General features: G+C 24.5%; 3 protein-coding genes across 3 annotated transcripts; all 3 read right to left on the bottom strand. All coding sequences in view use genetic code 6, as the record gives it.

The window, feature by feature from the left end:
• Window positions 1-1,620: 1,620 nt before the first annotated feature.
• Window positions 1,621-2,715, bottom strand: TTHERM_000444890 (hypothetical protein; the record flags this gene model as incomplete). Its single annotated transcript, XM_012799668.1, has 1 exon — window positions 1,621-2,715. The coding sequence occupies one exon, from the start codon at window positions 2,713-2,715 to the stop codon at window positions 1,621-1,623; it is 1,095 nt and encodes a 364-aa protein (XP_012655122.1).
• A 1,579-nt stretch (window positions 2,716-4,294) lies between these two features.
• Window positions 4,295-9,699, bottom strand: TTHERM_00444880 (RNA recognition motif 3 in plant Mei2-like protein; the record flags this gene model as incomplete). The annotated part of the gene is made up of 8 exons (XM_001023351.3): window positions 9,519-9,699; window positions 8,037-9,331; window positions 7,478-7,718; window positions 7,277-7,420; window positions 5,072-7,095; window positions 4,903-5,013; window positions 4,764-4,847; window positions 4,295-4,699 (listed from the first exon to the last, which is right to left on the bottom strand). The coding sequence occupies exons 1-8, from the start codon at window positions 9,634-9,636 to the stop codon at window positions 4,295-4,297; spliced, it is 4,422 nt and encodes a 1,473-aa protein (XP_001023351.1). The 5' UTR covers window positions 9,637-9,699.
• Window positions 9,700-11,438: 1,739 nt separating this feature from the next.
• TTHERM_00444870 (caltractin ICL1d) lies at window positions 11,439-11,957 on the bottom strand (the record flags this gene model as incomplete). Its single annotated transcript, XM_001023350.3, has 1 exon — window positions 11,439-11,957. The coding sequence occupies one exon, from the start codon at window positions 11,955-11,957 to the stop codon at window positions 11,439-11,441; it is 519 nt and encodes a 172-aa protein (XP_001023350.1).
• Between the last annotated feature and the right edge of the window lie 149 nt (window positions 11,958-12,106).

Raw genomic sequence — 12,106 nt, 5'->3', positions numbered from 1 at the left:
CTAGAAATTTCTTTAAATTAATACTTATAATAAGCATATCAAGTATATAAATTCTATGTTCCCTGGTTAATTATTGTAATCTTACATTCAAAATGTTTAAAAATTTGTTGATGCAATACTTTTTTGTATGTAATTTATTAATTTTTTTCGATAAGCGTCATTTAAAAGATATGTTGGAATAAATAAAAAGAATCGTAAATTAATTGTTAATCTATTTAGTGAAAGAGAAAAAGTCAAATTAAAAATAAAAATTTTTAGTTAAGCATGGGTTAAATATATTTTTATTTGAATTATGGAAATATGGTGTGAAATATTTTATTTAAAAGAGTTATAATTTCTATTAATTATTAAAGCGTATTTATCAATATGTTAAAATTAATAGTATGGTAAATTATTAAATTTAAAATTTTTCAAAAAATTTATTCTTCTAGGCAAATTTATTTACAAGCAATCAAGCAAATAAACATATAAATTTCTACAAAATTTTTAATAATAATTGAAAAAAATGTCATTCAATATTTAATTTATATGATTTCTATGTAAATTATAAAATGATTAAATAAGTATTACTCAAGTTACATATTAACCACTTCAGTAAGTCAAAGAGCTATGTAACAGCTTATTTATTATTTAATTGTAAACATATCAATACTTTATTTGTGTGACTCTTGAGGTTCGCATGAATTGTAATTTGTTTTAACAAATGTATCAATATTCCTTAGTCTTTTTTGTGTTATTGTTTTATAATCATACTGAAGTAAAAAATTTTGAAAGACTTCTTTATTATTCAGATAACAATCCTGAATTTGTATAAAGGATAATTTTTTTGCTTGTCTTAATAAAAATAGGTATTTGATCTTGTGCAATCTTGAATGCTTATTAGATTGCTAAAATTTGCTAATATCTTTATCATATTTGAAAATTGTAAGGTTAGAAATTGAAGAAAATCTCAAGAGGAAATTCAAATAAAAATGATACAAATAAAGTTGAAATAAAATGCAAATATAACACAAATTCAACTTAAAGAGAATATTATTTGATTAAAGATCTGTATATAACTTTAATTATCAGGTAAAGAAGTAAGTTGATACTAGATATCAACACGATTTATATTTTCTGATTTTATCTAAGGTTTATGGATTTGAGCCATAAAATAGATAAATATATTTATTATTGCTAATAGAAGGAAATTAATTATAAAGATGATTAGGTAGAGAGTCATTGTACAATAAATAGAAATTATCTAGTAAAATTTGATTGATTATGTGGGAAATTAAAAATTTCCTAAATTATTGCTTTTTTACGAGTATTAATAAGAATAGATAATTTATTAAATAATGAAGACTCGACTCCCAAACAACATTGAAATACTTATAAAGACAATCTCATCAAAAAAATTATAAACAATAATCAAAATAAAAAATAAAAATATATCAAAGTAAAAATGTAAAAAGTACTTATCTGCTTGCTAATATCTCTTGTGGTTTTCTCACAAGCTAGGATTGGAGGTCCAACTAAGGTTGGAGGATGGAACGATTATGACTTAGAGAAGAATAACGACTACAAGATAAATGCTTAATCTCCTCTAAACACAATCTACAAACTCCTTCTTCAAAGAGTTCAAAAACTCTTAATCTCAAATATTAACTTCTACCATGTTTAAACTTAAGTAGTTAATGGTATAAATTACAAAATTGAATTCTCGTACGAACAAAACAATTAAACAAAGAAAGGTTTGATTTAAATCTATATTCCTATCAATGGAACTCCTGAATTCACAATTGTTAAGCTTTAACCTGAATAAGAAAATCTTCTTGGCTAGATGGTTGGCGGTTGGTAGGACTATGAAATCGATAACGGTTTCTAATCAAAGCCTGATTCACTTTTATTCAGAGCATTCTAATAACTTACTAAAGCCCTCAAAGAAAAGAATGTTGAATTTGTTAGATTTGACAGTATATAATCTAAGATTGTAAGTGGTATCCTTCTTAAGGTCAACTTTACTTACAAAATTAATGGTGAAGAAAAGTAAGGTTCTTGCTAAATTTATGATGTCTCCTGGGAAAAAACTACTGAAGTCGAAGATCTTTAACTTGAAGATGAAAATGTAATTAATGAAAATGATAGCGACAATTAGATCATCGGAGGCTATTCTACTATTGAATACTAGCAAGATTACTTAACAAATAGCCAAAATGAATTATATCCCATCTTCAAAGAGCTTCTTTAATCTTTGAAAAAAGTAGGACTCTTCTTCCATAATCTGATATCCGTCGAAAGATAGCTTGTCAATGGTTTCAACTATCGTATTAATTTCTCATACTTGAAGTTAGATGGCACAATTGGAAAGGGATAAGTAATTGTTTATCTTCCTTTTGAAGGAAAGCCTTAAGTCACTAGCTTAAAGTTTGATCGTACTTTAACCTAATCTGATAATGGTGAAGGATAATGGTAAGATATGGAATACGATTAAGAAACTTTGAAAAACCCACAAACTGGATTAGGATCAGCTTACAAGAAGCTTGTTGAAGAATTGATTTTAAAGAGCTTAAAAATTTAAAAAATTCTTAAGGTCGCCTAACAGATAGTTAGTGGAGTTAACTATAGAATTACTTTCTAATACGGAAAGGCTGACAACTTGAAGACAGGAGAAGCTGTCATCTATGTTTAACCATGGACCAAAACAATCGAAATTAAAAGTTTTAAATTAAACATTTAAACCTAAGTCTGATGAGGTTAGATGTAAATGATTGATCATTAATTATTAAGAATAAAAAATATTTAATAACTTAGTATACTGAGGAATTAATCGTAATACTATATATTCACTTATAATATAAAAAATATGTGGAACCACTTTATATAAATATATATATCATTCGTATTTTAAATTGTACTTTATCATATCCATCTTTATATTTTTAATCTATTTCATTGAAAAAATAAATAAATATAAATTTTGAAATTTGTTATTTACTTTTTTCTCATAATAAGATATATTTTCTTATTAATTTAATGATAAATTTACATAATACAATTTTATTACTCATTCTTATGATATGAAAGTTCGCATTCATTGAATTAAGCTTATAACTTTTAAGGAAAATACCATTTTGATTTAAAAAAATATATAATAATATAAACTTTATAATTCTTTATTTTATGAATAAAAATAAATTTTTTTAATTAATTTAATGATATATTTACATATTAAAATTTTATTATTTATTATTATGAAATGATAATTTAAATAATTAAATTTAGATTTAAACATTTTTATAGTGAGCTTTAGATACAAATATTCTGTAAAGTTAAAAGAAAAAAAATTATTTAAATATTTTACCTTTCTTTTGTAATTCTCAAATAAAAAAAAGATTAAATTCTTTTTAATAAGAAATATTTAGAAAAAATTAGTTTGTTTTTTAAGCTTAATTAATTTTTTTTTTTCTTTTTGTAGCAAATAAATTCTTTACCTATTTCTTTTTCGGTGATGCGATGTATAATTATTATCAACTTTTTAGAATGAATATTTTATTATAAGTGAAAATAATAAAATAATTATTGTTATTAAACATAGGTATATTTTTTAAATATTAAGATGCTTTTAAAATAAAGTAAAAGTTGATTATAAAATGAAGGTATTTACTTATTGGTAAACAAAAGTTAATATCAAAATTATTAATAATTTTTAAGTAAGATTTGACATAATTATTGAAAAAATTATTAAATAAAATTTAAAATTATTTGAATATTAAACAAAAAATAATGTTAAAAGAGAATGAAAAGTAAGTATTTTAACAATTAAGATGCAAATATAAAAGTATTGAAATGAACATTATAAAAAAGAAATTTATCTTAGATATTTAATTTTTTATTTATTTATTTATTTAGCTTATCATCTTCAAATTTAAGATATAATTTATTGTCGATGATAGAAATAGAATAATTTTATTTTGGTTCATTAATTTTAGATTTAGTATAAAAATAGCTACTTTGAAATAATATTAAAATTTGAAGAGATGAATGATTTTATGTATGTATGTAGGTAGGTATGTATTTATTTATTTATGTTATTAATTAATTTCAGTTTTTATGCACTGAGCTTATATGTATGTATGTTGTTAATTTTTATTATTTTTCAAGTGAAAAATAAATAAAGTTGAAATATTTTAAAATGATAAATTCAATTAATTATTCTTATAAAAAAGAATGTTTGATGATGATAAATATTATATCTATTTATCTATCTATCTAACTGTTTAGGCAGATAAAAGTATCTTAATGTCAAATGAAATCATTGCTTTTGAACATATTCATGTTTGTTATTATTGTAATTCTTCTAATTAGAATTATGGTATCTATTAAAATAGTTGTTATTACTATTACTGTTATTTTTTTTGTGATAATTAGTGCTATTTTAACCTCCTTAGCTGGTATTATTATTGCTGTTGCTATGTTGGCTGTGATTGCTTTGATAGGAATAGTTGTTTTACTTGTTATTGTTATAGTTGAAAGCTTATTCAGTCTAGTTTTAACTGGTGCTTCCTTCCATAAAATTGTTTTTACCCATTTATTAATTAATGCCATTATTATCATCGTTAAAATTTGATTTATTACAATCATTTTATGTAGATTGTTGCTTTTGTTTGTCAATCATATTGCTTATGACATTTAAAAACACTGGTTTAAACTTTTTTTCCTATTATAAAATAAAAAATAAATTAATTAATTAAGATAGTCTCTGATTTATAAATAGTTTTTACTCTTTAGTTCATAACGCTCGAATTCTAGAAATGCTCTTGTAATTAAGGAATACCTTATATTGTAGCATATTTTAAGCTGCAAATCTATTAATTTGTTATAATATTTAATAAAATTAGCTAATATTAACAATATTTTTACCTTGTCTGAATTAAACTTCTTCCATTTTTTGCCATTAAACTCAAGATAAAAATCTTTAATGTATTCTGGCTTGATAAAATTAATGAATGCATAGCCAACATTGCACTTATTCTAATTAATTTTTTATTTTTTTTATATCAAATTTTTTATAAGTTAAGAATAAATTTACATTAAAATCAATAGGCAAGTAGAAAAAGTCAAAGTTATCCTTGTGATTTTTTTCTATTGTTTGTAAAACACAGTTAAGCTAATATTTGTTTGGGATATTTTTAATGCAAACGGTAGTACGCTTATCTTCACCTAACTTATCTAAATCAATATCATAGCTTATATCCTCCTCTTTTATTTCTAATTTCTTTTTTCCTTTAATAGGTTAGCTGTTAACGTTAGAGCTATTAATTTAATTTTTATTCTATGAATTATTATGGAAAGTCATGCTGTTGTTGCAGATGCTGTTACCTTATTAGCTTTGGTTAACAATATTGCTACTATCTTAGTTAAATTTGTTATTCTTAAGCTAGTATTAATTTCCTTATGAAAATTAAATTTGACTCTATTAAAGTTGTTATACTTAGTTCTATTAATCGTATTATCCTAATTATTAGCATGATAGCTATTTGGAGTGAGAAGGCTTATTATAGCCTTACATTTATTATTTTAGCTAGAATTGATTTTTAGATATCTTTGAAATGTCTTAATTATTTAGCAATTAAGAATTAGCAAAAATGTGAGGAGGAGGAGCTTGAGGTACTTAATCAAATTTTTCTGGAGAGATCTAACCAATTGGTTATTAAACAACCTATGCATGATTTTAAGGAATGTATACTTAAAGGTATTGAAGAGGAAAAGGCGTTTGCATGAACTCATTTGTAAACGGAATTTATTAATTTTGTTAGAATTGGCTCATTTAATATTAATTAAACTGAGGTTAAGAAGTAAAAGGTTCAAGCAAAAATTAATTTGCGTTTGTATTAGGTTATTAAAAGAAACCTTTTTCTTATTAATTTGCGAGATGATGGTTTGGGAAGAAGTTTAGCTGCTAGTTGAGTTAAGGTCCTTGCTAGCTTTATTGTTGCTGCACTTGAGATTGAATACATTAGCTTCTAACTTGCAGTTATTACTATATCGACTAACTCTATTGCTTAATCATCTTAACTACTTGATCTTACTAGACATCCTAAACACCATAAGAAGATCCTGATCTGAAAGTGTTGATATAATCTGCTGAGTCTATTGTTGATGCTTGAGATAGATTGCAATTTTATTTCTACAAGTGGTATGTAGAGCTTGAATTTGAAGAGAACAAAGAGTTAGGCTATATTTACAAGTGCTGCTTTTAGTTCTTCATCATAGCCATCATTTATTATTAGCCCTATTATCCCAAGCTTATTTAGTTCTAATTAAATATCTAACCAGCCTATTACTATTGCTATTGATTACCCTATTAATTTTGTTAAGGCTACTAGATACCAATACTATGTTATGCTGGAATTTAGCACATCATTTATTACATCTAAGTGTGTTGCTAAAAGATCTAATAGTTCTTTTATTAGTTGCCTTGGATTGGGGGAGAAGGTGTATTCATTTAATTAAATTAAATAATATTATTCATATTATTTGTAGGTTACTTCATCCCTTAGTTATAAATAGATTGAATGTGTTAATGTGCTGGTGATTCGTATAAGATGTAAGGAGACTACCCTTACTATTGAGAGTAATCAGTAAATTATAAAGGTGATCCACACTTTTCTGGTATGTTCATAATTTATTACTAATTAGGAGTAGCAAAGAATTAAGAAAATTGCTAATCAATAGACATTGGTCTAGGGCCAACAATTCTCTTTGAGCTAATATACTCTAATTGTTGATTAGGAGTAGAAGATTGCTTGCTAAAAGAATCAAAATTTTGTTATTGAATCTATGGAGTGGACTAGCTTGGGATATCAACAAAAGGATTTAAGTGAGGATGAAAACTCATTTATTACTGGGATTATTGCTAAGGAATCGGATGATAAATTTGTTATTAGTAAACACCAACAGGAGGATGAGGACTGGGCTTACCTATATTTCTTACCTTATCTTCGTTCTCAGAGTCGTCACTGTTTAGCAGTTCTACTTATTTTTTGATTTCAATATCTTCATCTTAATCTTCCTGTTAGTAGTCTTGCTCGTTTTGATTATCTTCTTCATTGTCTTTAATAAATAATTAATACAAAAATATTAAGATATCTTCTTTTTAAATTTTAAAAATTAACATTGAAGTTTATTTATTAATTTATTTCTTAGCTTATTTATTTGCTTCTTTTCTATCCTAAAAATTGAAAGAGTTGAAAAAAAATTTAAAAATAATTGAATGCATATTATAGGGGATTACTCTTATTCTAAAAGTCATAGACCTAGGAAGGGTTGATAAAAGAAAGAGGATTTGTGCTTAAATTTTCCTGAGATGTTTGCTTGTTTTCCAATTAGTTAGAATTTACTTTTTCATCTTCAGATGAAACCTTTTGGAAGACTGAGTCTTTTAAAAATAGTAGATTAATATAAACAAAAATATTCAAAATGAATTCAAAATTACCTTAAAACTCAAAGAACTACAAATCTTCTATATCATTTCTACTTAAAGTATTTCCTCTTCTATGCATAAGTTATTTTAATTTTTGTTTGCCTTTCAACTGTGATTCATTTAAATCTTGGCTAGGTTTTTATATTACTTAAATTGAAGGAGGAGCAATTAACTTGTCATCTAGAGTTAGAATTTGATTTTTAGATTCATCTTGTAAAATAGGCTTGATAGGCAATCTTGCATTTTAAAGTATCTATTTAAATTTTATAAATATTTAAAAAAAAATATCATAATAGGTAAGTATGCATTCATGCATAAATATATGTATTTATGTATATCTATTCTATTTATCTATAAGTGTTTTGCATGTTTGTTTAAAAATCTTATTTAGAACTTAACAAAAAAATTAAATTAATCAATTTAATAAAAAGAAAATTTGTTCCTATTTTTTAAAGCTTAGATTGATAGAGAGATAGATATATTTGTAAAGAAATCAAATTGCAAAATAAAAATGGTTTCATTTATAACCAACAAAGCAAATTCAAGTCGAAATCTATTTTTTAAAATTTACATGAGCATCTCTAGGCTTTGCGCAATATTTAGATCTACTTATGCTTTCTTTGATTTCTTCCTTGGATTGAATAAATTCGTTTAAAGGATTTTATGCAGCTGCTTTTTAAGTACATTAATTTAGGATAAAGCTATTGTTGCTTGATCCTTTAAAAACCCTGCTGCTATTATTGCTACTGCTAACAATCATACTGTTGTTGTTTACACTTTCTTATTTTGAATCCTACAAAAAATCATCAGAGATATTTGACTAATTTTTATGTGACCTTGATGTTATTGAGTTAGAAGTATGCTTAGATGAGCTGCTATTATTGAGATCTATTTTTTCTAACTCAGTATTTATTCCAAATATATTATTCCCTTATATTTAAACTTAACTCATCTAATTTTCAGAATCTGCTTTGTTGTTAGCTACTACATCGAAGGCTTCAATACCCTATGCTTGCTATAATTCGCATACATTTTACTCATTCTATTCTTCATCTTCTTACTTATCTTTTTGATCACAATCCTCTTCATTTTCTAGTATATTTTTTTACTTGTGCTTTTATGACTTTAAAATTTACTACTCATTTAGCTATTTGGGATTATTATACTTATGAGCGGCATTTACTTATTGATTAATTAATTTTGAACTGACATTTAGAGAGGATTAAGGAGGGAGATCAAGTGACGAAGCGTGTTTAAATACTAAATTATCAGATAATGGCTAACTTTGTGATGATACTTAAAGGTTATTAATCTCAGGACCTGCAATTTTAAGTTCAGATACAGGCTGAGCTGAGATGACGGCAGAGAAAGATTAGCAAACATTTGCTCCAGATTTTTCATCTCCAGATGAACCTACTGCTTGCTGATTAACAGATACAAAGCTGTTAGCTAGGGATTATGATTAAGCAACTTAATTCTATAAAGATTGAGAAGATCCACCTTTAAGATTGCTTGAATACTATGTGCTAAATACATTTACTTAACCTATTGCTTACAATGAACTTCCTCGTTAATGATAAGAATTTTGGAGTTTAGATTTAGCCAAAATGTCATGAGCATTCTATTGAATGCAATAACTATTATTCATGCTACTAATTAGACTATTTACTGCATAACTATCATCTTAACTTCTTGTATTTCCATTCAAACCTATTTTTTGCGCTTCATTTGAAAAGGATGATACAAATTTTGGAATCGAACTTGGTCTTTGGGTCACACTAGAAGGCCTTTTACTTTTCTCATTTTTGCCTTTAGTTGAATGAACCTTTCTGAAGGTGCTGTTCTATGAGGAAGAATTGCTTTTAGCTATAATATTTGATTTTAAAACTTATGTAAGATGCACAAAATGATGGTTTTTTTATGCAAAATTGTTTTAATCTTTCAATTATTTACAAAACTTTTAATTAATGCAAAAGAATCATTTTTAAAAATGGATAAAATTTTTGAAGGCAAGGCTTGATAAATGAATGAAATGTGGATGTATAATAAATACTTCTATCTTCCTGATGGTCTTTCAAAATTATACTTGGGCCTAAAAGTTGTTAAGAAGGCTTTTAGCACTGTGAATTAATCTCTATATCTACTGAACTATTAGAGCTTTAATTCTTCATTAGTCGACGTATATAAATATATTATTTTTATTATTATTTTTCTTATTTTATTTTTTCTTTTGTGCTAAATCAATTAAGACAGACAATCATGAATTAAACTCAATATTGATTTATGTCTTACTTATGAGTAGTGAATTGAATACCCTGCATGCATGCAAGCATGTATATATTTATTAATATATGTATTCTTGCTTCATTCATAAAAAAGCAAAAATAAAATAATGAACAAAGAAAAATATAAAAAAAAAGGGGAAAAAAGCATGGAAAATTTTTAATGTAAACTCAAACTATTTTTATTATAAAGATTTAATACGCACAAAAATATTATTTTTTATATATTAATCTGAGTTCTTTGAGAGTCTAATAATAAGTGGTCATAGACCTAAAATAAAAGCTACTTAAAATATTTAAAATCAACATTTTTTCAATTCAAAAAGTACCAAAGTTTGTTGTATTTTTATCTATATAGATGTATTGACCACAAAAAAGTGGCATAATCACTGTCAAAATGCTAGAAAATGGTTTTTGTCTTACTCTTCATTTTGCACTAAATAAAATACCAAGTAAAACTTGAAACTGGATCTTAATAAAAATAATTTTATTGTTAAAATAAATTAATCAACTTCAAAGTATGGTAATTTAATATGTTTTAATTTTTAAATAAAGTGTAGATTTTAAAATAATTTATTGTAGTTTTTAGTTAAAATTTAATTTAAAATTTGACTGTGTATTTTATTAAGATTTTATTGAACATTTATGATTTATTTAATACACTATCTCTTTATATTTATATATCTATCTATCTGCATTCATTTATTTTAAAGCCTTAAGTTTTATTTCTATTAAATTTAAAATATAATATTTTGTAAATAAATAAATCGTACTGCTCAAATATATTTTTATTTCTAAATTTAAAAGATTTTTTAAAAGGATACTTCTTTTTTTGATAAAGAAATAAATAAACAAATAAACATATAAATAAATGCTATTTAACAAATCAATGATTTTTTTCTCCCCTAAAAAAATAACAAACAGTTTTAATCAATTATTTAATTATTGGTGAGTTAATAAATAAAGAAATAATTAAATAAATAAAAGCAATAAATAAACAAGCCCATTCTCTCTTGCTTAATTTTGAATTTATTCAGCGAATCTAATTTGTTACCATCGTTGAAAATCATGAAATATATATATAATTGAAATTTAGGATATTCATACATTTTATTTATTGGTTTTTATTTTAAAAATCAAAGAAAAAGAAAATCAAATTACATTTTAAAAAATATTTCCTCTCTTTAGAAATAAAGTTAAAAACTTAGTTGAAGGTAAAGACAGCAATCAATTTTTTTTTATATTAAAAGAATGAAAAAAGTTAATATATATTACAAAATATTTATGATGGTTATACGAATTAAATTTTAATTAAATTATATTATTTTTCAAAAAAACTGTATGCTTATCTTTACTTATTCGGATATATTTATGGTTGCATTTATACATTTTTGGTGCTTAAAAACTAACTAATTACTGCTAATTATTTATCATTTTAGATATTTCGACAAATAAATGACAATACCTTCCTAATAACTACTAATAATTGCTTCACCTATTTAAATTAGCTTAGATATTTTATTACAATTAAAGAGTGCGTTATTATTTCATTTTGGTTAGAAGAGGAGAGCTTATGACTTTATTTTAATAATTGAAAGATGCAGACAGTTTAAATGAAAGATGTTCAACAGAAAGGAATTCTTCAATTCGCTTTTGTAATAAGTTTATGTGTATGTTGTATAAAAGTACTCTCAGAAAGTTTTCTTGACCATGATGTTGTAGAAATCTTCAGGGGTAATTTCTCTGCTATTGCTAGCGGCACGTTCTAACATCTCAGCTAATTCTTCTTAGGTCATTGTTTCACCTAATTCCTTAGCAACACGCATTAAATTCTTCAAAGTAATACTCTTAGTTTAATCATCATCAAATAACTCAAAGATTTTGTTAATTCCGTCTCTAGTTTCTTTGTCTCCAAGCTTTGAGGTAATAGCATCTAAGAAATCTTCAAAATCAATTTCTGTTCCTTAACTTTCTAAATCAGCGATCATACCATAGATAGTAGGATTCTTATTTTCAAAACCCAACGATTGCATGGCTGCTTTTAATTCTCTGGGATCAATCTTACCAGAACCTTCAGTATCGAATAAGTTGAAGGCTTCTCTTATTTCTTCAATTTCATCTTCAGTCAAACCAGGTCTTTATTAAGGTTACTTCTTGTTAGCAACGCCAAAATTTTTACCTTAAGGAGCAACAGTTTTCTTTGAATTCATTTTCGATATTATATTTTCCCTTGAAATTTTTTCTTTTTTATAATTAAATTTTTGATTTTTTTTTATTTTAAATTGTTTTTGAATTTTGTGTTCGTTCTATCTTTTTTAAGTTCTTTAATTTCAAAATTTATAATGAATGTTATGTGTTT

This window comes from Tetrahymena thermophila (assembly GCF_000189635.1).
Source record: "Tetrahymena thermophila SB210 genomic scaffold scf_8254437, whole genome shotgun sequence".
In the NCBI taxonomy this organism is placed as follows: Eukaryota; Ciliophora; class Oligohymenophorea; order Hymenostomatida; family Tetrahymenidae; genus Tetrahymena; species Tetrahymena thermophila.
The sequence above is the reverse complement of the archived record's forward strand: the minus strand, read 5'-3'. Positions and strand labels throughout refer to the sequence as shown.